Below are 26,961 nucleotides of genomic sequence, written 5' to 3'. Positions count from 1 at the left end.
TGCTGAAAGTTAACGTGTCAAGGAGCGTCAGAGGGGATGCGACAGGGAGCTGTGCCAGGCTATAAATAAGCCTCTGTGAACCCAGTTATCAGGCTGCCTGTGAGAGCCAACCCTTTAGACTTTACCCCGCTGCCCCTGTTGTTCTCTCTCAAACACACAAACACACACACACGCATGCAAATAGAGGGCCAGATGCTGATATTGCAGAGAGCAAAGGGCAGGAGGATTGGAGTAAGGGGAGGTTATGAGGAGAGAGGTGGGATATAGTAAAGGGAGAAAAAAATAGAGGCTAAAGGTTACAGTACTTACTTGTACAGCTCTGCTAAGAAAATGTCCAGACCCTGCAGTTCCTCGAATAACGCTGGAAAAGAGGAGAACAAGGTGAGTCTCCTTCTCCTCCCCACCCATGTGCATGACATGGCAAGGTTTACAATTTACAGTACAGATACTGTTTTATGGCATTGAACATGTGTCTGATTGCACTGGCATGTGCCTGCGTGTATGAATATGCTTTATGATTTTGTGTATGTGTGTCTGTGTGTGTGTGTGTGTGTGTGTGTGAATGTGCATGTACAGTACTCTGCAAAAAAAAAAAAAATCCGTAAAGCGAAGAGGATTTAAAAAAATAATGAAATGAAAAGTTTCTAAATATCAAAAAAAGAGCAGTCTACAAACACACTAATGCAGAAAACAAAAAACATCTAAGACAAAATTTATATAAAAAAATCTAGGGTGCCTAAGACTTTTGCACAGTACTGTACATACAGCATACACACACACACACACACACACACACACACACACACACACACACACACACACACACACACACTCACACACTCACACACTCACACACTCACACACTCACTCACACACACACACACACACACACACACACACACACACACACACACACACACACACACACACAAGCTTTGACTTTGCAACTACCACTTAGTGTATATGATCTTCAAATATACTAATGTACTTAAGTTGCATGTTTTCCTGGAACTTGCTGGTTTGATACTGTTGCTGCTTTTCTAGGTCAGCTCTCTTTTGAAAAAGATTTTTTCAATCTCAGTTGGATAAATACCTGGATAAATAAAGGCTAAATAAATATAAAAGTGACTGTACGTGTGAATGTGTGGACATTTCTGAAAGTAGCTATGTGTGCAAGCAGTTTATCTCCGTGTGGTGTGTGTGTGTGCTTTTCTGTATCCAGCCTCACAGCTCTTGTCGGTCCAGACGTGCAGCTCCTGGGCCAGCTCAGGTATAACCAGGAAGGTCCTCCAGCCTTGCCGTTTCTTGGATTTGAGGATGTCTCCGAAGATATGGTCCCCGATGTAGACTATGTCTTTACCCTTGGCCCCCAGCAAGTCGCACACTATGTCTGAAGAACCTGAGGGACAATGAGATACAGAACAATAAATAGGCACAGGTGGTCCATATAGGCTGTGGATGTGTGTGAGTAAATGTGTGTGAATACAAGTGTGTGTTTATTGGTTTGTCTAATAGTAAATAATAGATACAAACTTATTAATCCCAACAATTGTAGACAACTGAATGCTAATGAATGTATGAAGGAGAATAAATGAGGCATCAGTCTTACCTCCAGAGTAGACTATGCCATGCTGCAGAGGTCCTGTGTAAGTTCCTATCTTTAGACGCCCTGTTGTCTGAAAGGGAGAGAAAATGCATGGTATGGGTATGGGGAGCGTCCTTGGCACAATAAGAAAGGTAAAGCAATAGCAGGGCCAGAAAAAAACAGACATATTTCCTCATAGAGATCACATTTTAAGAAACTTTTAGCCTAGGAATAAACTTAAACTTGGTCTCATTTGACAAATGGTTCTGTTCTGCACTCACCACCTGCATAAACAGCATATCTTTTACTTAAAGGAGAATACCAGTGTCATGTCAATACAGTGCATGCCACATGTAACTGGTTTGACACTATATGGTGTCACACCTAGCTTAAAATTAACTGCTGACAAAGATGCCCCAAATACGAAGACATGGGTGTGACAATAAATTTTTGAATGTTTTTGAGGGATTATTTCCTGGCAGAGATTTCTCTCTGTGGGTGGCAGATGATTGACAGTAAGTAGAGCGTAACATAATGCATGCACTGCTATGAAAACACCAATGAAATAACAATAAAACAGAAACTAAACCAAAATCAAGGCTTCATATTTACTGTGATGGATTATCTAGCTCGGGGAATTTTCAAGTCTGTGGAAGTTGATTTTCATACTGAACAAAAATGAATGGCAGCTAAACGTCTTCTGGATGGAGGAAAACGAGCCCTGATATCTCCAACTAGGCTGAGTGTGTGCAAACAACACCAGGAATAATGCAGAGGAGAGGGACAACATAGACAAAAATGTTAATCTTTTGATGTTCAAGAACATTATCCGTTGTGTATATAGTGTTAAATATACAGTCCCTACTCTCACTCATGGTTTTTAGTACTTTAAGGAGGCCCTCTGGTTCTTGGCTACAGAGTACGGGCCATCTGTCTCAGTGTCTGTCTGAGTATCGGTAACTCTTCAGTACATGGTGTATTGTTCCTGGTGTATAGTCTTTCCCATCAGTGTCAGAGTGTGTTGTGTTTCTGCTCACCGTGTCGACTTGTCTGAGCACCGTACCCTCACCAAAGAACAGAGGCTTCCTGGCATCCACTAGGATCAGGTCAAAGTAGGACTTCCACGGCCGGTGGGGCGTGCCATGCTGTAGTGGGTACACACACACACACACACGCACACACGCGCACACACACACACACACACAAAAAACAGGGACACGCACCGACGCACACACGCACATGAAAATATGTCTTTACGCATTCAGCTGCATATTCAACACATCTCAAAGTACAAGCAAACAGGGCAAAAGGGTGTGTCTTACCTTTGGGCCATGGGGGAAGTCAAACAGGTAGGTCATGATTTTCTGCAAGAAAATAACACATAGACAGGCTGTCAGTTATTCAAATCACTTTGAATGAAACGCCACTGTGTTTTGAGCTAATACAGCTGTCAGTGCTGCCAGAGTCTAGTGCAATTTGTAAGTAATGGATCTGCAGCTGCTTCCCAGGACACTACTCAAGAGATGTTTAGTTTATCTGTCTTGTGTGTTCATCTCCAAACCACTGCGATTTTAAAATGACCTAATTATGTTTTTCCCCAAATGGTGCAGCCTCTCAATAGCAGCATGTATATACTTACATCAGTGTATTTGTAGTCACTGTTGGTAGCCAAGAAAACCTTAGCTACTTCATTCATTCGGCTGAGGAGAAGAGGTAGCTTTCCCTGCATGGAGGAAAAAGAGAACAAAAGCATCAGATTCTGAGATTTGAAGCGTCCCTACAGATCAGCCCATTCAGAGAGGGTAAATAATGTGTGTGTGTGTGTGTGTGTGTGTGTGTGTGTGTGTGTGTGTGTGTATTCTCCACCAAAGTACACCTGTAATGTCCCGATTGATTGTAAGATTGAAGTACTTACATCTCTCACTACATACTTCTCCAGGTTCTCAACAGTCTTCTCCTTCAGAGTGCCCTGCAACGCACGGATGTAAAAGTCAGATTAAAAACTGAAAATCTAGACTCAAATGAATTACATCAGCTTCTTACGTCAGAAGCATCCAGACAAATCATTCCATTCTGTAGCAGTTCAGCAACAACCATCAATCTGTGATGTTCAGCGCATTGCAGTATTTATTTTATGATGTTGCAATTTACTTTTTTGGTGTAGCCACCTTCCATCAACCTGCCTTATCTACTTCTACTTCACTTAGTGATTTCCCACATTTTCCAGAATGACATTTGTCAAACCCCAGAAAGCTGGTGTGAACTTGTTGCATTTAGCTGTGGGTTATACATGTAGGTGGAGAGAGCAATAGCAATTGTTTTTCCAGTCAACAAAAAGTAAGAGTTACAGCCCTTACTCATAACGCAACATGTCTTGTAGTTGCATTGCATTCTGGTCTATTGAGGCTGTTGTTGGTGGAGAAATTGGTATCTCTATCTCTTCTATGATGGATTTCTCCATGTATGGTTGTTGCTGCAAAATCGTGAGTCTAGAAAGAAGCTCTTGCTCTTTGATTCTGAGGGACTGACAACAAAATCTGACATTTGCCATTGATGTTTTAGATGGCTGAAAAAAAAATCTACTATCAAACTGCACTGTAAATATCTCAACATCATATCACATTGTCTATGATTGGCCAGTTATCCGTGGGAAGAAAAATACACCACCAAACAACAAAATGGACCCAGAAAATGCAAGGTACATTGCCAAAAGCTGTGTTTTAGGGTGGATTTTTCCTTTAAGCAAGGAACTTAACCCTAAATCCTCCAGCGGACATTGTTGTCAAAATTAAGGAGACTGTGATTGTACTGGGAAGACTGAGGTTGTACTGAATAGCTCCCAGGCATGAATGTGTATAGTTGTATGTATGTGAAGCAATGTGTTGCAGAAAAAGAGCATGCATGCTCAATAAAACATCCCTTGATAAATAAACACCTGGGACAATAAGTCAGTTTAACTACTGGCAAAACAGAGGTTAAATCAAAGAAATCAAAGGTATCAACCTTGAAGTGGACCCAGTCGACAGCGTCGCGGACGTCCTGGAACATGCTCTTAAAGGACATGAAGAGGTCGCCATCCTTGAAGCCAGTTTCACAGCTGGGGGAGAGGAGGAGAGACACACACACGTACACAGCCGTCGGACAGGCCACATCTTTACAGAACGTTAACCATTTTCAAAACATGACATTTTGTTTTTTGTTTGCTTTTAAATGGGATAGCCTTCCCTTGTTGGAGGGGTCCCCAGCCAAACAGGAAAGCATTCTCCCCCTAAAAGACCAACAACCAGGTTTCAGAGGACAAAGGGACATGCAACCATTCCAGATTACATTATCAACAAATTGAACAGGCTATTATATCTCCTTAGAGTAATATTTAACACATTAGGTCATAAAGAGTATATTAACATTTCATTCTCTGTGAATAGTTAGTAAATATTGATTTTTATTCCTATCACATTCAGATAAGAATCCATGCGTTCTTAATATTAGTAGTACAAGAGATGAATTAATCATCTTTATAGCAAAAGAAAAGTAGGAGGGTTCTTCGATAGAACTGCCATTTACTTTCCTTTTTAGGATAATTGGCTAAGCTTATTAGTTGAGACAGCTGGACCCTCCCATGCTGTAGGGCTTGCTCTTGACCCTGTTTGGCTTGAAACTGTCTTGTCATTGTGTCACCATGCCGTCTCCAGAAATATGTTACTCGACAGTAGTGTAACTAGCAATTCCTTACCTTGCATATCTGTCACAGTTGGAGAAGAAATCCACTAGGCAGGCAAAGAGGTAGGTCTCTATGGAGAGAGAAGAAAAAACAAGAAGCTTGAAGTAGCTTCATCAACCTTTTCTTTCCCTGCTTTTTTGCATGTAGGGAGAAGCAGGGAGGGACATCTGCCTGAATCTTCCTTGAATGTAATTATTCTGCGTTTAATCAGGATAAAAGCCTACTTAATTGATTTAATTACTCTTTAGGGGTCCCGCCCTGTTCCTCTCTCTGTTCAGTGACAATACCTGGCAGGTTGAAGAGAGTGTTGAGGATATAAAAGCGCTCTGTATCGTCTCGCTGGATGAACTTGTTTGGGTACAGCTCACGTATCTCAGGGCTGGGAAGAGAGAAAACAAAACATCAGATGATCTACAGAAGGTGTTGGCACATGATAATGCTTTAGGTACCATAAGTGACAGGAGAAAATCTTCATTATCTTTCTTATGATTATGCTTCTTATACATGTTATGCCCATACATTATATGTTGAAAATGTGCATAACGTATACAGTCACAAAATAACAAAATTCTAACATTACGTAAAGTTACATATTATTGGCAGAGATCCACACATTACAGGGGGAGAACATTGGGATTACTCACCCTCGGAGGAAGTTGAATCCATGGACACAGACCAGGATGTTGCCATAGGCATCAACCTTCAACAGGTTTCCATACATGGTATCAAACACAAGGCCCCTTAAAGTAGAGGAGAAGGAAGACGAAAATCGCAACACTACTTCAACAAATTTAAAGCATCAATAAACAAACTTGGCTAACTTTTATCTATTCTATGGAGCTTGACTCTAATGTTATCTCTAATATTATCACGACAGACTAAGAGGTAATTTCCCACCAAATAAATTCCAAGTGGAATTGAAATTTGTGCTTAGAGTGGGTGATGAGTTTTTTCCCCTAATCCCTTGCACCTGTTAAATAACATAGTCATATCCACTGAGGGTTGAAAGGTTAAAGGGTTAAAATGATAAGAGAAGAGGCAATAGGAAAAGTTGGCCCTCCAACTGAATAGTTCTGCTCTGTTCTTTGGTTAGTAAACTGCCAAAAATGCAATTCCTGCACTCACAATTGCTGCAGTGCTACACTTGCTAAGAGACCCTCACTATCATCATCCTCATCATCATCATCATCATCATCATCATCATCAACCTCATCATCATGGCCTTAAGGTGGTGTGTGATTGGTCTGACCTGGTGGGGAAGGATGGGTCGTAGACAAAGCTGAGCAGCTCCTGGGGGTAACCGATGGAAACCAGGCGTTCCACTGTAAGCTCAAAGCCAAGTGACTCATACTCTGGTGACTTGTACACTGGAATGCACCCATGCACACACACAAACACACACACACACACAGACCCACAAACTTAGCTTTGCAATATTTTGCCAATTGCGCCATAGGGTTGCACAATATAGGATCACCTCATACAATTACCTGTGATAACAAAGATGGTCATTATGTGAAGTGGTGGAGACAGTCATGGCATTAATTCTTGACTTGGTGATAGTGGGTTTTAATATCTAATCTATATCCTATGTCTATCCTAGAGGGCTTGAAAGTCATGTGGTCTGTCAAAAATTTTGTCCATTCATTTGTAGCATATTTTCAAAACAGCTGGGTTCTATATGGGTCCAATCATTCAATTGGTCCTAGAATGTACCTGGCAAGACAAATGGCTAAACTAAGTTCACCTGTGTTTTGAAAAAGTAAAAAAGACTATGTATGTAACAGCCTTAGCCTGGAAATGGAGTACAAGTTGCATAACTTTGTGCCACAGCGCAGTTACGTGTATGAACAAACTCTCCAGGCTTATCAGGTCAGGATAAAAATAATGTTATACCTTTAACAAAACATTGCACCATTGCTGTCACTATTGACAGTAATGCCTGTGGTTTCTTCCAGCTTCAACAGTGACAACAATGGTGCAATGTTTTGTTTAAGTTATGAAATTATTTTTGTTCTGACTTGATAAGCCTGGAGTTTGTTCATTATCCAGAATCTACATAGCATCTAATATAGCATCACAGGCTACATTACTCTACATGTACAGATTTCTATGATTCTTGCCTTTGCTAACACTTTTTCATCATCCTCAAAGTAGGACAATAGGGATGCTAGTGAACATACAATTGGCTTCAAATCACTCACTATGTGCGAGTGACAAGCAGGGCACAGATCTCTGATTGTGTAGCCTAATTGATCAGGAGCTAGCTAGGCTTATGGGTATTGCACTAGTTGTAAAGGAAATGTTACCCGAAGGTGAAAACCTCAGGTGAAAGGTGAAACATTATCTCTCAATACAGAGGTTGATACATTCATAATCAATGACAATTACAGTCACACGGTAAAACGGAAGATAATTAGGCTGCTTTATAGCGTTAGGCAATTGTCACTAATTGAATTGGGCAGCTGGCTAACATGAGAAAACACTCTTCTGAAACCAGTACCATGTGACATTGCAGATCTAAAATTCACATACACACTATAATATACAGAATACAATGAGCCCACTTGAGCACCTTGGCCTATGGGTGAAACAAAGTTTTGTTAGAGGTGACCTACAGACAGTGGAGCTTATGCTCATTAACAGTTACACAACATGTACATGTGACTTTTTCAAGGCTACTTCGCCCACTTGAGACACTGTAATGGTGTCTCAATATTTTGATAACACCATGCTCTCACCCACATGTACACTCACACACACCCGTCACCCTCCTCTCTCCTCAGTATCAACAAGGGCCTGAATGTTCTGTGAGCAAATCCACAAAGAAACAGGATCAGGCGTGAAAGAGAGACATCACTCGACTTCCAGCAGCAGCTCTAATGAGCCCTGCTGAGACCGATGACATTTCATAAACAAAGAGCCAGCACCCTGTCACTGCCGTAGCCAAATACTTCACCCAAGGCCAATCCAAAACTAAGGGAGGGGCGGGCTCTGAAAATAAAAATAAAGATTGATACAAGGTTCAGAAAGGCTGGCAGGGGATTAAAATGTTATCTGACACTGGGAAAAGAATATGTCAGATGTTATTAATACAAAATGGAGAATGTGCTGGTGTTGTTGCCTGTTTTCTACAGTCATAGTGGGGAAGTGGGAGGCCCCTGGAGGGGAAGAAATATTGGCTGATGATGCTGAGATGGAGGACGGTTGGTGGGGGAACAGCACTGTAGGACAAATAGGGAAACATCTGTGTTCTACTCTGCTGGAGTGGTGCAAAATGTGTGAGTTTGTACTTGTGTCTAATGCTAGGGTTATATATAGGAGCATAATGAGTATGTACTGGCCTACATGAAATTCTTGGGTTCACATTGTGCATAGTCCTGTGCAAGATATTCCTAGTAGGCTCGATGTTTATACCTCCCCTATACTGTAAGCCTCTGAGCCTGAGCATATTTCTGCGTAATATTCAAGTCCCTCTTGCAGTTCAACCCCCCCCCACGGTCTCCTAGCAAACTAACAGAGGGTTTGGGCACTGTGCCCAGAACAGTAGCATGCACCAACCAGATTCCTCTATGTATATATCCTTCCCTCCTCCTCCTCCTCTTGTCCTATTCCTCTCTAAGCTCCAAGCCACTACAAAGAAACCTATTTTGAGAGCAGTTTCCCCTCTGTCACCCTTCCTATCATCACTCTCTCTTTCTTTCTTTAGTTCGCTGGGAAGCTCTCTTCACGTATTGACACATATTGACCTTGGGACAGTTTAGGCCTGCCCCACCACACACACACACACACACACACACACACACACACAAACTCAGGTTATCTAGGATATATTTAAAAAACTGTGCCAGGCTAGTCATTCATTGTCAGACAGTTTGTTCATTACACAATAACTACAGGAGGATATTGTTATTAGCAATCCGAGATTTACTAACTACAGTACAGTTAAGACACTAACCATTTAATTATACTACATCTACTTAACTGGGGCTGAAATCAACACAAGACACTGTGCTGAATCCAACAGAACAACACTGAACATAGTGGCAAACGTTTTTTACCCATTTTTCATCAGGGTGACTTTAGCAAGACTTGTTTGACCTTACTTCTAAACCACTTGAAAACCAAACCCCACAAAAAACATTTCCAGTTACTGATATGCTTTTCGATTCACAAGTAATTCTAGACACATCTCATTATTTCAGGTGTTATATTTGACTCATAGAGCAATACTCCATGGACTGATTTCTAGATTTCTGCCTTTTCGAGAAAGTCAGACTGGAGGCCACCCACATTGACAGTAACAAATGTCGTTAAAGGTACCCAGGCAAAAACCATCAACACATTTGAGAGAAAACTCATCTACCCGATGTTTGTGTGTAGACCGGAAGATGTGTCACGGTTGCTTGGCAATGTCCTTGCCTCTCCTGGTTCTATGTTTTATAGGGGCCCTTGCTCCCCTACCATAAGCCCCTTCTCCTATTTCTCACCCTCACGCTGTCAGCATGTATATGTACACACACACACACACACACACGCACACACTGACATCTCCTTGGGGCTGAAGGAGCAGCCATTCAAGCATCAAGGATCTGTTACCTCCTATCCCTGACAAGTTTGTTGCCAGATAATTATACTCCCACAAGTCCAATTACTTGTGGGCGTGTGGTGGGTGGACGTTTCCGGGTCCAGACTTTACAGCCCAGGTCACCTTAGTCGCAAATGTAATGCATACCCTTCAAACACAGGGTAAAACAACTTGCCTCCCTCTACTGATAGACCACTAAATCTAATTCAGATGACGTGTCCCACATAGGATCCTTATCTGAACCATGTCACTTAGCAATCTCTATTAGGAGCCAACACCTTAACCATCTTAATTTATTTGTAGCTACTAATATGAAAATATAGGCCTTTGTCACAGATTTGCACAAATCTATCAAGCATATTGTGGAAAGTTAGCAAAAATTAAAAAACTTGAGCATAGCCTGGGGGACCTACATTCTAGCCAAAAGTCTGGTAGGAAACTAGGGCAAAACTGTGTGTATCTCTCGATGCAATCTGGAACTAAATGTGTGTTTGAGCAACAGTCTCTGCAGGCTATTAAGTGTTCCCTTTCAGAGCACAAAGAACAGATGAGGCAATATCTTCTTACTATAATGTTTATTTAGTTTTATTACAATATGTAAAATGTGTGTGTGTGTGTGTGTGTGTGTGTGTGTGTATGTGTGTAATTGTTGTAAAGCTGTCAGAAATAGAGACACAGAGTTGAGGAGCCTAACCATGCTCTACCCATTGAGATACACATTGAGCCATCACTAATTATGGTGGTTAGCCCAGTCATATCCGGCCACAGACAATTGCTGTGTTCTATCCAACATTATAATCATACCAGGAACAAATGGCAGTGAAAAATCTGAATGGTGTTTTACACTGCTGCACTGAACTTATTTGCACTAACCTGAAATTTACATCTGTATCAGCACAGGGTTCCTAGACATCTTCCATTTCAATATTCAACACTTTTTCTAGATCTTATTTTTCTTTTTTTGCCGATTTCAAAAGTTAAGGTTGGATGTTAAAGTTTGTTCTTCACAGCAACATCACAATATGCCAAGTGACAGTGGATGCAACACTACATGAACTGTGTAGTCATGTGCATCGAGACTTTTTCCAGTTACAGATTTTTTTCACAATCTTCTAGACTGTAGAATACAAAACTTTTCAAGGACTGGAAATCATCAAATTTTTTTCTGTACCTTTCCAGAATTGTATAGGAATCCTGTCAACATTTAAAAGTGAAATAAGATTAAATACTTAAATGAAAACTAAAAACACACCTAAAAAAAATCCCCAAAACCCCTTAACACCTATTTAAATAACTTTGCACATTTTCACTACCTAGAACACCCACCTAGGCCTCAAACTAACTATAGGAGCATGGTGAGGTGTTGTGGTTAAGCAGCGGCCATTCTGTGAAACTACTCCCTCCCTGGGGATGATGAAGTGGTGTGCTTCTGTGGTCGAAACCCGAACGTAGTGCAAAGATACATGATAGCCACGCTTCTTGCAAACATTAACACTTGGTTATGAGCGCCCATAAAGAGAGTCATGTCAACAGCTGAGCGTCCGTAAAATCTCCTGCGCTCTGAATAGGGATAGGGGTGGAAGGCCAGAGAGGGACTACAAGTGATCCCCTTTCTCGAGGGAGTCATCAGTCCTGAACCCGACAAACAAACATGACCTGCTTCTCAAAGTCAGGGAAGCTATATTTATAGAGATGATGACAATTAACTGGAGCTGAGTCACATCAGCATGTACTGTACACAGACATATAGGAGGGAGATAACAAACTGACAGGATCGTTTTTAGTCCATTGTTGGTCAATGTAAAAGAGACTATCTCCAAGCTGTGAACTTTTGGCTCTTGGAGGCTATGCTTACAATTTTTTGGTTGAGGTTGCCAAACTACTGGAAGGCCCAGCAAGTGTTTTAAAGTAATGTGCGGTGTGCTAAATGTGTCACTGGCACCAACCCAAATAACATTTTGTGGACAACAAGCTGCAGTTTTGGTGAGAAGTTAGCGTAGCCAAATACAGAGTTGAGAAGGACGCGGACGTAGATTCTAAAAATCTACAACATAAATGTTAAGTCAAAGTGGCTCCAGCAACTAGGTTTTGTTTTCCAAATTCCAAAGATGACAAATTAGTGACTAAATACTACCACAAAACCTAAATTTACCCTGCCATTCAAAGAATGTGTTTTCCTCTCATTCTGATCAATGGATCCTTTTTTGTCTTGCCATTTCAAGAAGCTCCCACGGATACACAAACATCTCTAACCCCCCTTGTTAGTCTGGATTTCTTAAGTGATACATGAGCTCTTTTGGACTAGTGTACATTATTAACGGGTTGGAGAATCCATGTAGGCAGAGGAGTTGCTATGCAAACCAGAGCTGACTTGGCCTGATATTGAAAATCTAAAAGTGACAACGGTGGTGGGTAGTTGGGGTTATATATTCCACTTACCTGCTAGAGTGTAATCCATATCAAAGCCAAAGCACTTAATCTTCTCCATGGCCAAGCTTCTGTTGACAAACACTCTAGAGAAACCAGAGAGAGACAAAGAATACCATCAATGACAAGTTAGGGTAAATATTCTTGTCGCAATCCACTATCTTCAACAACAACAAGATTAGCATCTATTTTGACAGACCGTGAACATTGTTACTTTAGCTGTTCTCATTAGCAGAATGGGCCTATAACCCTGATTGTGAAAGTGGAATGTGCACACCATTAGGCTACATGATCTTCATGGCTGATATGGGATCTCAGCAAAATGTTGCTCCTAATCAACAAGTGAACTGCCAACACTTCAAGAAGATGCACACTGAGTTCATATCATCTATAAGATACAACCTTCTTCTTCCCTTTGCAATTTTGCTCAACCTCCTGCAAAGGAGATATGTATGATATATTATAGTAGCCAACAAGCCATGTTTAATTTCCATTCATAACTTTGGTTATAGCTGTTTACATTCACCGATGTCCCAAGTCACTGCGTAACTTTCCTGCTATGAAAACTTAAAATTGTGTCATTCAATATCTTGGTTGAGAGCATGCTGCCTTGGAGTGCTGTTGGAAATATAATTACAAGTTGAGCCCACATGAACAGCCCAACATTTTCTATGGTACCCGAGTTGCTGAGATGTGACATTTAGGCGGCGGAGAACATGGAATTCATGTCAACAGTGATGTATTATACTATTCTATTATCGTCTGGCATTCTTTGTGGTACATTTCTATTTTCACTCTTTGTTTAACTTTTAGTTATACCACATTTTTGTCTTAATAAATTAATGAAGTAATCAATTACATGATGCACATTTTCTCATCTTCAAGTTGTTTTGCACTGCTTGATTTCTAAACTAAAACAGCAGCCATCCAAAAAAAAATAAAAAATACTTACAGGGTCCAGTTTGTAATCAACTCCAATCAAAGGCACAACAACCAAAAGCATTTAACTATAAGTATGACAAGTCGTATCTTCAATTTCTGAACTCGGAAGAGGTACAGTAGCTTACGAGGCAGCATCAGACACTGCTAGCCAATTAATTTCAGAGAAACACTCCATGTGAAAAGAAAACCAAGCTAAAGCTAGCTCATATCAAAATCAAGCTGAATGCCCATGAAATGTCCAGTCGTAAACATTTTTCTAAAACCGTTATTCAGGCCAATTTAAAGCAATACTATAATATTTTGCCATGACGAGCCATTTAAGGTCTATTCATACTTCAGAACCCTAATTGAGTCTTACCATTCCTTTCATTTGTAACTGGAAACTGTGCAGTGCTTGTTTACCTTTTGATTTTTTAAAGAATTTTTTTTTTCCTAAATGAAACGAAATGTTTCAATTACTGATAAGCCAATATGTTATGCTTATTTACTGTAGAAACCTAAATCGGAATTTATGATGACACAATTAATTGTGCAGCCCTAGAGTGAATGAAGGAAAGGTTATGACGGAAACAATCATTTGATTCATTCAAATACAGACCTTCTGTATTGTGGTTGGTATGCTTGGATGCTTACACAACTCTACAGCAAGGCGGAGTGCTTACATAGCCCTATGGCTCCCAGACTGAATTTGACAATCCTCCAGGAAACAGCTCAACTGTCCTGACTCATAAATCAGTCAGGAGGCTACAGGAGACCAGTGTGGCCGGAGAGGTAGCCAATGTTTACATAGCCTGCCTGAAACTGACGATCCACACATCTCCTGGGAGCGGATGGCACTCTGCTTTAGCAAAGCCACATACTGCTAGCTTAACTTTTACTTCTAGCATAGACCTACTTATCTTATCTTTCATATCTGTGTTTGAGCAGTAGGCTGTGTAACTGTGTCTCCAGTCTCCGGATATTTCCACACAAGTCAATATTTAGTTATGCTAGCATTAAGACACAGAACAGCTAACCCCTATCTAAAAGGAAACCAAAAATGCCACATTGAAAAAAACAAGGTTACATCACCCTTAACCAGCACAATAATCTGATATACAAGTTTAGCTGCCAAGAGTCTCAAATACCTATAAAACTGATTCTAGAGGACAAACTGATCTCGACAATCAGCGTAACAATTACCTTTTCCTGTTCACCAAACTATAAATCAATTCTGAAATACCTTGCTGCAGATCCATAGTGAACAAGTTCCCATTTAGACTGTTGTCCAGCGGAGGACTGGCGATGCATTCTGAGCGCGATTAAACCTAGGATTGACTCGCCGTTGGCCTGACCTGCTCCGGTAACGCACGGCAGCTCTGGCCCAAAAACAATGCCCCCCCTCTCTCTTTGCTTCCTTGCCATTCAAAAATTTTCTGACTTGTTGCAAAAATGATTGTGGCCATTCCGCGTCATTCTCTGTTGTTGTCTGTTGTCAGTCAGGGTTGTTGTTGTTGTGTAGGGTGATGTTTGTGGGCCCTCAAAGACATCCAGAACAATCACAAGTCAGGTACAATCAAGCAAGTCCCAGTCCCAAGCTACAGATGCTTACATTACCAAGGCTTGGTTCAGTGTAGAAGCCTATCTTTGAGAAGAAAATGACTCCTCCTCCTTAAACAAATCTCACAGTGGCCACATATTTTAACATTTTATCTTTATTATACATGTATTAGGTGTATGGATTAGACTAAAATATTAATCATTAGCTTGTCTAAGGCAGGGCTAATCCTGACTGATCAAAACTACTTTATACTCAGCACTGGGAGAGCATAAGCCTTGTACAATGGGGCATTTCAATCTAAAATCACTGTTGTATGTTAAAGTGCAAAGACCCTTTTCCTTTCACGTTTGACCCTTTGTTCTGTGCCTGTAGGAGCTGTAGTATAGGAGAGCCATAAATGTTACTTAAGTAAGCTCATGTCTCTCCTCACCCGTATTGACAAAGAGGGTGGGGGGTGGCTTGAATGAGATAGTCAGCCTCGACTTTGGTCTTGCTGACAACAGTACTGCCTCAAATAGCCCACATGGGCCAGACCACACCTACAAGAGAATCCCTTAACAACTCAGTCCAACTGAGTGCAGCTGTGCAACAATCTGGCAGATTTTTTCCACTAGCCTCTAATCTCATGGAAACAGTTCATTCAGCCCCCTGTGATAGAAGGTTTATCTGGGTTGGGCAGGGCCATGGACCTCTAGCTATGTGATAAATGGTCCTGACTATAAGGATGGACTGTTTCAGTCAAGGCATGTGTCTTTCTCCATGAGATAAAATGCCCTCTTAAGTTTAAAATGAGATTAACCAGATCAAACCTTGGTAAAACAGGTTTTTTAAATTAGATGGAACTATTGACAAACAAATACCTTGTTTGAGAAAGCTCAACACCATCTTTGTGTGTGTGTGTGTGTGTGTGTGTGTGAGGGGGGGGGGTTATGGACTGTGTCACAGATTCCTCAGCACAGGGGACAAAGCCAACACATGAGTGACAGTTTTAGAGCTGCTGTTAACATGGCAAGTTGCGTAATAGTATGGAATAACAGCAATTCTCAGTGGACATACATCTCTTTAGTCGAGTTAAACATTGCACAACAACACACCGTTTACCACACTCACATGGACTACATCCCTCCCTCCATCAGCCATTTAGCCAGCATGACCACAGGGCTTTTCCTATCATTAGATAAATGCATAACGGGGACTTTCTATTTTAAGGCTCTCTCATTTTGCCAGTTAATAAAGCACGTTGCTGTCAAAACAGTGTAACCTCTTTCACATGTGGAGAGCTGCATTTTGCCTTTAAGCAAATTACCTGCTTAATGTATTGAATTTGGCTTGAGAGAGTAGGCCTCACACACTCCCTCCTAGGACCACAATGACATTTTGCCATGTGACATTGAACAGGAAGTGTGCACATCAGATGCAAAACCATGACTAACACAGGATGTGTGTGAAATCGAAGCCAGACAGAATTGCTTTATCTTATAATTCAAATTCCCAACCCTAAGTGACATTGCCTGCTGAATGTTTCCAAATATTTGGTAAGGGGAAAATTGAAAAGAAAGGCAACAATAAAAGGAGTCTTCTCCAGGTGTTTGAGGGGATGAAAGAGGTGGAAACCTCCTTCCCACTGTGCGCTTATGAACTTCCCGTAACAGCGCAATGACGGTTAGATCTGGTGATTGGGAGGCCACTGAAGACATGTGACTTCATCCTGGTGTTCATGAAACCACTCTTGAATTCAATTAGCAGTGTGGATCATCTTGAAATGGTTAGGGAGTTTCATAAGGAAAATGGCCTCGTATTCCTTGGTTGTTATATGACTATGTAGAGTATTCATTACACCTAATGACTCCCATGAGATAGCTGCCCATACCATTACAGATCCACCACCATGTTTAACAGTGAGCAAAGGATATTGTAGGTATGCTTTGGCCTTCTCCAAACGTAAAGCTGCCATAGCAAACAGGGTGAAAGACGACTCATCAGATCATATTACGTGTTTTCCATTGCTCAGGGGTCCAGGTTTTGTTCTCCTTACACCAGGTGTTGATTCAATTATGGGGTACATTTTGAGGCTGTAGTTTTGTGGTGTTTAGCAACTATTCTGTTCAGAGTCTGTCTGTGACTTGCAACCATTGTTCTCCTTGCTGATGCAATTTGAGACTGTCCTCCTAGTCACGTTAAATAATTTTGCAGTTTTTATGACTGATAGCATGCAAGTTGGACACTGATTATTTGATTATTTTCTTGTTAGTTTCTTCATGTTGCTTTGAAACTCACAAATGAAAGTAGTGATTGTCAGACCTTTTGTAAAGCTGACCCGGGAACCCCATACTTGTTTCTTACCTGTGGTAAGGCTCTCTCCTGTACTTCTTCATTGCCAGGCCATCCATATTAGCGGGCAAGTCTGCATAGTTCTGCAGTCTGTCACTCCATGAAGTGGTCATCTTCAAAACCTCTCAAAGTCTAGAAGGGAGGGAAGCAACACATATGCATATGTCTCAGTTCGAAAATGACAGGCCACACTCACAAAAGCATCCCAATACTAGCTAAGTTAAACACAATACTTTTATTTAACAAGTCATTGATTTTCAGTGTTTCCTAAAAAACAAATACAATAGTACCAAAAACAAACAAACAAACAAAAAAGTATGGTAGTGATGAGCAGTATCAGCTAGTTACTGTTTAAATATTTTAAGATTTTTAAAAGCTACACACACACACACACACACACATCAAGAGGCATGCATTGCTCGCGGGGGCTGAAGAGGTCAGCACAGGACACAGGGAGGGATCAAACCACTGAGATGTTAGTCTATTTAATGAATAGTGTTATGCTGGTATGACCTGGCACAAAAAAAAAAAATCAACAGCCCCTCTCACTCACTAGGCAAAGTCCAAGGACAAAGCCACAAGCTAGACTGAATCAAGTGGCCATAAGGAGATTTAAAATGGGGTCATACTGGTATATTTACAAAAAGAACAAATAAAAGGGGACTTTCCTCATTTGGTTAATGCATCAGTGCATCATTGTGTCCTATGTAGCCCACATACAGCCAAGCTTAAACAAAGGCCAGAGAAGAAAAAACCCAATGCACTGCAGGCACATCTGTTCACCATGAATCTAGGGAGAGATTCATAAATTTCTGCCAGAGTGGAATGTAAGCCTAGTCTTGGCCTCCTCTTGTTAATGGCCAGTGTGTTTTTTTTCTCCCATGCTGACACATTTTATCACTTTCGTACTATCACTGGAGAGGCTGGGCTGCAGGAAGGAAAGGCAGAGGTCAGCTTTCTTTTTCTCAGTGCTGTCACAAATGCAAACAAGACACATCTTGGGGTAGGAGAGATTTGTCAATAGGGCTGCAGAAACGCTATCTATGGAACCAATGCTATCGACATTGATAAGATAGAGAAAGCTATCGAAAAGCTTCAAAATGTGTTCTTACAATGTGATCTCAATTTTTCTATTAGTTTATGAGCATTTTTACTGAAGAGGCAGCACAATTACCACTCAGAAAGGGCACTTCTATGAGCATTAAACTGAGATGTGGGCCTATCTAGTTTCAATGATTCCACTGCATGTTTGTGTATTCCGTTTTTCCACGTAATTCCTCAATATGACACCTAGGCCCATAGTGTATATTGGGTCCAGTGGGGTCTGAAGGCAGTTCTGGCTGGGACAGACTCAGAGCTACAGCAAACCTGCACTGCAGTGGCAAACACAGGAAACTGAAAAGGCAAGATTTAACTTGTAACAGGCTACGTTGCCCCAGGTTAGAGGAGTGTAGGAGGAGGTAACAGTTATCGCTAACAATACTACAACAGATTTTCACCCGTTTTAGATATGTCATTGATATATAGCCATTATCTCTGACTACATAAACAAAGAGGGGTATTCAACCAAACCTATCGTCAACACTGATAAAGGCAGAATTAGCCTAAGCTGCTGATAAAAGTGTCTTTACTAGCTAACAGCAAACGAAGAAACCTTGCTAGCTGGCTACCAAACAACGTCCCGTTATTTGTTGAACTGTGAAAGCTAGCTAACATTCTTCTGCTCAAATAACCTTTTGCTCTGCTCTTGTTTCCTCACATTTACTGGAAGGAAAACCAAAAGTGATCCAGCCCAGCTAATGTGTTTGATGTGTTAGCTGGCTCTGATGCGAAAACAAAAGCGAAATTCTCTGGCAGATTTCATTACGTTAGCTGTAGCGAACATTACTGTACTCACCTCTGATTTCCTCAATAAAACAACTGCACCGTCTGATAATCTGAGCATGCGCCTCATGCACTGTAAAAGTGGGACAAAATCGCAAAAGTTAATGGTCTCGCAAAAAGTAGCACTTGATACCGTTGTGTCTGCACAGCGACCACAGTGATTGTGAAGCCAGACAGCGATGACTCTCTTCCTGCTCTGTCTCTCTGCTGTTTCTCCAGTGCCAGTTGTTGTTATGAGACAGTTCAGTGGGCGGTGTTTCCTCCTGTCTATCAAAAGGGGGCGGGACTATCTGTCATCGTTGCACAGCTGTTATCAAATGAGCCTGGGATGCGCCGCTCTATCGTAGAGGAAGTCAAGATATTCACCGGTCCTAAACATGTTTTTTCCACCCATTATCACTGCTATAGCTGGCTACATCAAGACACCAAGACAACAATGCATCCATTATGTTGTCCCACCAGGTACAGTAGGCCTGTATAGCCACGACATTGGTTAGGACAGGGGTTCAGAAACTTTTTCATGTCAAATAGATATGTTGTAGTAGACCACAAAAGTCAAAGACCCCCAAGGAGATATGCATTAGACTACAGATCCCAATTTGATAAATGGTTTGTCCCAGGAATCAGAGTCATCAGAATAATCATTGGGTTTATGAGTCCCTGGTCTGGCAGTGACATACCAGGTTATTCAGTTTTCATGATTTTGTTTTTATATATTCTATGGTTTGGGATATGAATAACCTAATGTTCTTCATAGTGTTTGCAAATAAATGTTGTTTACTTGACCCTGATTGGCAGACAATACCAGTTCCTTTAATTCAATTGAGGCAAACCTGCTGAGAGGAGGCATTACTTTGTTCATATGCTGCTAACTCGCCTGATTGGAAGGATTTTAGTAATGTTTTTAGTGAGGTGAGCGGAGTGGTGCTGCTGACATTACCCCCCTTGCCAGCGTCTGCTTGTCACATGACTTGGAGGGTACCAGGCACCTCATTGGGAACCTCATAACACCTAGTGCATGTGCCATGGAGGGCCAAGAGTATGCAAGTTTTTCTTCCACCAAACACAGCAACTGATTTCACTGAGTTCCTCCCCTAAGGTTGAAGGTGGGCAAATCAATGAAATCAACTTCTGTAGTGTTTGGTTGGAATGAAAACCGGCATATTCTTGGCCTTCAATGGCAAACAATTGAAATTGTGAAATTAGACCATTTTTCATTTTACTGGGGCCCCCCCAGAAGCCATGGGGTTCCCTGGATGCCAGTTTGGGTTATGATATGAACATGCCAGGGATATAGCCTATGTATACCCTGGATTATGATGTGCCATTTTACCATTTAGAGAACAACATCTTCAGGCATTTTCATTGATTCGAAATACAATATTTTAAGAATCTTTCTTCTATTAATAAACAAGTATTAGTTGTTCCATGTAGCATGGTTTCATATCACTGTTGTCATGTGAAAACCTCCTAATGAAATCCTTTTAAAACCCCATTGGACAAACTCAAAAATGCATGGTCTTCAATTTAAAAATAAGCCTGTTTTTCTTGATCCCTGTAAAGTTGACATTTTTCACCCAACAGCAACAATATTTAACAAAGTCTTTTTTTCAGTCATTCTGTGTTGTATAATTTAGTCAACTATGGCTGTCCAGTGGTTATTTTATTTCCTTATACCAATAGACTACATGACATTGCTCCGTATCAGTGGCATGCACAGACAGAGAGGGGCAGGGACAAAACTCAATAAAAGGGCACCTCTGGGTCATCTTGGTGGCTCAGGTTTGAATATTCTGCTTATAGTGGAAATACTGCAGTATAATGCTATTCAGAGTGGTTATATGCCCCTTTTAGCTTACAGGTCCTCAGCTGATCAAAAAGGGGCAGGGGAGATTGCATCCCCTCAGGTAAATTGGCACCCTTTTTACTTGGACTGTTGAGTCTCCAGTGTATAGTCAATACTGCAGCTCAGTGTTTAGACAGATAGGAATAACGAAATATGGTGCCATGTTGCACTGCATACCTTCTTGGGAAATCTCCTATCATCCATCAATCCATCCATCCATCCATCCATCCATCCAGCCATCCATCCACAAATCCATATGCTTACATTCAGAAGCACATCCATACATTCATCCATAGAGTAGCCTACATATACAGTGCATACATACAGTATAGGTACTTCACCAACTTGATACCAAGCAGACCTAACCAGCTTATAAAATGTTGACGTTTGCATGCAGTATGCTACAATTTGACAACAGAGGGCAGCATCAGCCTGTCATTTCAATGCTGTTTTCAAGGGATCTTATTCAAAACAAAAGATATACCAAACAAAACAAATGATCAACAACCCACCAACAGTAACTATGTCTTTGAATGTAATCTAAGGTCTTAAATTTTAAAGACCTTTACTCTAAACCTTCTTTAAAACTCTTAAAGATCAACCTATTCCTATAGGTTTCAGTTCTAGTAAAATTATATGTTATGTTATAAGAGGCAGATACAAGATGCAGTTTGTTGCTTACACCTGTATGAGCAGGTTCATTTTTAAAGAGAAAATCCGGCTTTTATATTTTGTGGATTTTGGTCAGCAAATGCTCAGATAAAGTCTAAAGGGTCCAAAGGATCCAAGGGAAGCGCATGCCCCTCCCCTTTTGCCCTGTCACTCACAAAGCCCCTTTTCTAGCATCTCTCCATTAATCCACTTTGTTTATTCTCATTTAATCTTACTTATTCTCGTTTATTCTCACTTAAACCTGAAAGGATATTCATGAAAAAAGAGGTACAAAACATGTCAAGTTCTTCTAAGACCCCCAAAAGCCCACAATAGAACTGTGTACAGTTCTATTGGACAGTTCGGGGTCACTGGTCTATTTAAGAACAAGTTTATAACTAGAAACGAGAGTTTAAAGTTCAGATTTAATCAAAAGCAAAGTCTTACAGCTGCTGAGCTTTGACAGCAAAAGAAGAGGCTGGCTTTGTGGACACAGTGTCAATAAGGGTGATTTTAGAGGAAATGGATGCATTGTCAGTTACAACTACAATAAAATAAAGTTGGTTTGGAAGTAAAAGTGCAGACCAGCGTTCTGCAATTCACCAGCGTGCCTCCAATTCATTGTGCTTCAAGACTTTGACAAGTTAGGCATATTTTTATTTCACCTCATGACAGGGTTTAGTTTTACATAGTATTAGGTTACTCATAAAGGTTTAGGGCTAAACCTCGGTTCTCAATATTTATTCTGAGCTACAGAAACGTTAAAAGAAGGTCATTTTACCAATCTCGCAGTCAAATATTTGATATCCTCGAAAGCCGTGCAAGAGTAGGTTCCAAGTTCAATTTTTGCCGCAAGTGCAGTATTTGCACAGAAGTGTGCAACAAGCGATTAACTATTTTTACTGACGCATCAGCACTGCGCCAAAATGGACAGTTCCATCTAAGCTCCGACGGCTACACAAAGAGAAGCGGATCATCAACTGTGCACCTCTGGACTATTGTTCAGCTTCATATAGTCTAACCCTGACCAACACAAAATCATATCTAGCATAATATTCAGCAGTATCGCTTATAGACTACCTGACGCATCTAGAAGAAACAGTCCGGATGTTACCAGCGGGCATTAATTAGTGATTGGGATGGTCCCCCTATATAAAGGAGACGCGCCCACTGCTCTGCTCACTCTCTCTACAAGCCAAGATGAACTACGGATCTGAAGCCTTTTCTTCTTCCTCCTACCGGAAGATTTTCGGGGATTCTCCCCGTTATTCATCCTCTCCGTCGCGGATGATTTCCAATGTGTCTTCACGCAGCGGTTACCGGTCCCACTCCCAATCCCGGAGCAACCTGGGCTCGTACACCAAGAGGTCCGGGCGCTCCTTCGCGCCCATGCCAATGGAGACCTTCGACCTGACACAGAGCAGCGTCCTCAATAATGAGTTCAAGATCGTCCGCACCAATGAGAAGGAACAGATGCAGGGTCTTAATGACCGCTTTGCAATGTTCATCGATAAAGTGCGCAACTTGGAACAGCAGAACAAAGTGCTGGAAACGGAGTTGGTCGCTCTGCGCCAGCGGCAGACCGAGCCGTCCCGCTTGGCCGAGCTCTATCAACAAGAGATCCGCGAACTGCGCTCCCAGCTCGAAGAGGTCACCGGGGAAAAGTCCCAGGTGATGATCGAGCGCGACAACATCGAGGACGACCTGCAGAAACTCAGGGGTAAATACGAGGACGAGTTCCGTGCCCGAGAGGAGGCGGAGGCCACCCTCAAGGCTTTTAAGAAAGATGTGGACGACGCCACCATGGTGCGCCTGGACCTGGAGAAGAAGGTGGAGTCTCTCCTGGACGAGATCAACTTCCTGAGGAAGGTGCACGAAGAGGAGGTGGCCGAACTGATGGAGATGATCCAGGCTGCCCAGGTGTCTGTGGAGATGGAGGTGACCAAGCCAGATCTCACCTCCGCCCTCAAAGAGATTCGCGGCCAGTACGAGTCCATGGCATCCAAGAACCTGCAGTCCGCCGAAGAGTGGTACAAGTCCAAGTTCGCCGACCTGTCCGAGCAGGCGAACCGGAGTAACGAGGCCATCCGCTCTAGCAGGGAGGAACTCAACGAGTTCAGGAGGCAACTGCAGTCCAAGACCATCGAGATCGAGAGTCTGAGGGGAACCAACGAGTCCCTGGAAAGGCAAATCCAAGAGATGGAGGACAGGCACAATGTGGAGATTGGAAACTACCAGGTAATAAATATTTTTAATAACTTGTTAACCGCTTTTCAAAATCATAAGGCAATGTGTACGAGAGAAAAGAATATGGCATTACGGATTTTTTTTTACCTTCCTAAAAAGTTAAAATAAAATCGAAAGGAAGCAACAGATTGCTAACCTATTTTTGTCTCAGGAAGAGTGAATGCCCAATCAAAAAAATAGAATCCAAAGGTTTCTATTTAATCCAAATGTCAGCGACTGTAGTGGATCAGGCTCTGTCCATGGTCCTGAACTCATTCCCCGGGGGCAGCGCACCCAGGAGCTGCATCTGACGACGCCCAGTCACTGTTTTAGAGTATATTTGTTTTAAATGAGAAATTCGATACAAATGTTGTTTTTGTTTCAGAACTCCTAACTGAAAATATGTCTTTAGGATATTTTTTTTTATCCCATTTTGCCCATGCCTACGCTAATTTACAGCAACACGACGTAGCCTATATCCTAACAATAGAATCAAGAATATTCACTGCATGCGCTGAAGTTATTCCTCCGAGAGCAATATGGCCATGGACTGACCGTTTTCCACACGTCCATTTTCCACATTTTTTTTTTTTTTTTAGCAAAATCTAAAACAAAAAGTGATCACTGGCAGTTGTGCAGTAGGCTACACATTTTGGGTACTGGCTATTGGTTGGTTTAAATGCAGCTGTGGCCCTCTGTCCTTGTACTGTTGCATTGTTACTCAGGACAACATGGCACAGCTGGAGAACGAGCTGAGGACCACTAAGACTGAGATGGCCCGTCATCTGAGGGAGTACCAGGATCTGCTGAATGTAAAGATGGCACTGGATATTGAAATTGCAGCTTACAGGTAGGTCCCTCTCTCTAAAGACAACTCACAAAGTATTGAAGTCACTGCGATAGGATTATAGACATGTTGTGTCCATTTGGGTGTTTTCAGTATGTGGTATATTTTTGGAGTGAAAAGCCGTTACCTTTTCTCCTTCACCCCCTCCCTCTACCTCCTTGTCTTTTCTTTCTAATCCCTTCCCTGCATAATCTCTGCAGGAAACTGCTGGAAGGGGAGGAGACCCGCATCGGCTCAGGGATCGGCTATCCCAGCCCCAGCATAAGCAGCGGCGGGCAGAGCTACAACTACCAGAGCCGCTCCTACACCAGCTCTGGCAGGGGCTCCAAGAAGGAGGTCAAGGACGAGGACCAGCAGCAGAGCAAGTCAGGAGGCAAGGTGTCCCAGGTGTACGAGGAGACAGTGGTAACCACCAAGAAGATGGAGAAGCAGCAAGTGTCCGGTGATATTCCCACCAATCAGAAAAACTAAGAACCTAAGCCCATCCTTGACCCATAAAACTACCCCTTATCCTGCAAACCCCTGTCCCTCTTCATCTGCCATCCTAAAACAAACCCTGAGCCTTTACGCTTGAAGCACTTATGGGGATCTGAGATGATTTGTGTGGCCGTAGCTCTGCTTTGCCTTCTTATAAGCTGAGTAAGAGAGCCCTTGCCATGTTTACTAACATCTGAAATACATTGTGTGTTGGATGTCCATAAGTGCGTAGAGTGTAGGGAGCAGAGGTTTGTTTTGTGTTGGTTCAGTACCATTCTTCCTTATCCCCTTTCCCCTCCACAGGTCTGCCCCAAAGGGAATCCATTATAACTCTACTATAACCATCACTCTATACAAAACCACCGCACGTCTCTATTCTCTCTTGTTCTCTCTCACATACTCAACATCAAACAATAACAGGCACTTCCTTAGCATCCTTACAGAAGTATACAAGTACAATATTCAACAGGCCTTTATCACTTTGGGCAATATGTAATTCTGAGACACAATAGATGGAAACTCTGTTCATGCATTACTACCACAAGCTGTGAGTTAGTCTCAACACATTCCAGGGGAAGCATGTCTGTGCGAGTGTTAATGTGCACACTTAAAGGACAAAACAACAAAAGATTCAAAACATATCAGTTGGTAACTGTTACTCTCTCTGCATTCACTTATACAATATGAATGAAAGTACTTGTTCTGACATAACAGTTACAGTTCACTAAGGGAGCACACAGGCTGCAATTATAAAAAGCCAGCAGAAATAAACAATGATATAGTGTCAATCTGAGCCATTTGCCATAACCTGGCTAACACAGATAATGTTACTTGTTCCAAGTCTCTTGAGTAAAAATGAGGCTCATGAACAAAATGTCAGTTTGCTTAAACCTGTTCTTGCACAATTTTTCTAATCACAGTCTGTTCAGTCTGTGCATCAGTTGTTTGACTGTGGCCTATTCAGCTCTGCATGACAACAGTACGAAAGAGGTTTAACGCCCTCAGTCACACACCAAATGTTTTGCTTCCCAATGATGCTCCACAATCAAAAGTTAAGATATACTTGAAAGCAAATAAGAAAACAAGCTTATTAATCAAGTATAATTTGCATGCTGTATGTATTTCTCATACTTGCATGGAATCCATCAGCCCATTGCTCATTCAACATGACTTTGTAGTGTGAAGTCAAAGGGTCGGCCCATGCCCTCCCTTTCTCCATCGGCCATGCTGAGCATCATCATGCACAACAATCATTACTGACCCTAAATCTGTATGCGCTTGTTAGCCTGTAGGCAAGATTTGAGACTATTGCTATTACTCTTAGGATGGGACTTAGGCTACAGATCTCTGCTGTTGATGCTATGGTGATGAGGAGGAGGGTTCCTCTTAATATATCAATCTAGAAACTCATTTGGTAATGACTATCAGTTTGCACAGTTTGCTATGATAAGGATACAGGGAAAAGAGAAGGCTGCAGGGAGGGAAAGTGGAGGCAAATACAACTAACAAGAAAGAAAGAGGCTGAATTGTAAATGATGTTTTAGCACAAATGCATGGACTTTTGAATGATCTATCTGGGTGTGATGAATTGTATGCATATATAACATAGTTCCCCATGTGCCATTGGGAATGCCTGAATATCATTTGAACTCCAGACTCCATGTCATTTCACTGAACCTGAGGAACACCATGCCAACAAAAATCAAAATGCACCAAAAGTTCAGACAAAACCTGCTAGACCGCGATGTGTTTGAAACAACCTGACCTCTCTCTTTAACTGTGGCCATGACTGAATACAATGTCTGTTGTAGTATGATCTCACCACTAGAAATCCTTCAGTATGAGAGACTTGTAGCTCTTCTTCCTGCTTGTGCACTGCCAGTTTTAACACAACTA

At 41.7% G+C, this 26,961-nt stretch overlaps 2 protein-coding genes across 2 annotated transcripts; one reads left to right on the top strand and one right to left on the bottom strand.

Moving 5' to 3' along the window:
* Positions 1 to 305: 305 nt before the first annotated feature.
* LOC139664899 (cytosolic purine 5'-nucleotidase-like) lies at positions 306 to 17,256 on the bottom strand. The gene is made up of 14 exons (XM_071543889.1): positions 17,147 to 17,256; positions 12,334 to 12,407; positions 6,556 to 6,673; positions 5,951 to 6,046; positions 5,594 to 5,685; positions 5,319 to 5,376; positions 4,589 to 4,682; positions 3,501 to 3,554; positions 3,225 to 3,308; positions 2,908 to 2,949; positions 2,623 to 2,730; positions 1,610 to 1,676; positions 1,229 to 1,399; positions 306 to 361 (listed from the first exon to the last, which is right to left on the bottom strand). Exons 1-14 carry the CDS (start codon positions 17,245 to 17,247, stop codon positions 306 to 308), a joined length of 1,215 nt encoding a protein of 404 aa, XP_071399990.1. The 5' UTR covers positions 17,248 to 17,256.
* Positions 17,257 to 22,715: 5,459 nt separating this feature from the next.
* Positions 22,716 to 25,059, top strand: LOC139664909 (alpha-internexin-like). The gene is made up of 3 exons (XM_071543907.1): positions 22,716 to 23,753; positions 24,467 to 24,591; positions 24,789 to 25,059. Exons 1-3 carry the CDS (start codon positions 22,716 to 22,718, stop codon positions 25,057 to 25,059), a joined length of 1,434 nt encoding a protein of 477 aa, XP_071400008.1.
* Positions 25,060 to 26,961: the final 1,902 nt, after the last annotated feature.

Source organism: Centroberyx affinis, unplaced genomic scaffold (assembly GCF_046629955.1).
Source record: "Centroberyx affinis isolate AG114_WGS23_722 - 3 ecotype Tasmania unplaced genomic scaffold, CSIRO-AGI_Caff_v1 ptg004399l_1, whole genome shotgun sequence".
Classification (NCBI taxonomy): Eukaryota; Metazoa; Chordata; class Actinopteri; order Beryciformes; family Berycidae; genus Centroberyx; species Centroberyx affinis.
Note: the sequence above shows the minus strand (reverse complement) of the source record. Positions and strands in the feature narration are given on the sequence as shown.

What these genes read in the sequence shown, in the direction of transcription:
- LOC139664899 (XM_071543889.1), bottom strand. Translation starts at nt 17,247, where the DNA reads ATGACCACTTCATGGAGTGACAGACTGCAGAACTATGCAGACTTGCCC. An exon ending in GACCCATCCTTCCCCACCAG is followed by an intron (nt 6,047 to 6,555) that starts GTCAGACCAATC and finishes CTCTACTTTAAG; the next exon opens with GGGCCTTGTGTTTGATACCA. An exon ending in AGAAGTATGTAGTGAGAGAT is followed by an intron (nt 3,309 to 3,500) that starts GTAAGTACTTCA and finishes TCCTCCATGCAG; the next exon opens with GGAAAGCTACCTCTTCTCCT.
- LOC139664909 (XM_071543907.1), top strand. Translation starts at nt 22,716, where the DNA reads ATGAACTACGGATCTGAAGCCTTTTCTTCTTCCTCCTACCGGAAGATT. An exon ending in TGGAGATTGGAAACTACCAG is followed by an intron (nt 23,754 to 24,466) that starts GTAATAAATATT and finishes ATTGTTACTCAG; the next exon opens with GACAACATGGCACAGCTGGA. An exon ending in ATTGAAATTGCAGCTTACAG is followed by an intron (nt 24,592 to 24,788) that starts GTAGGTCCCTCT and finishes TAATCTCTGCAG; the next exon opens with GAAACTGCTGGAAGGGGAGG.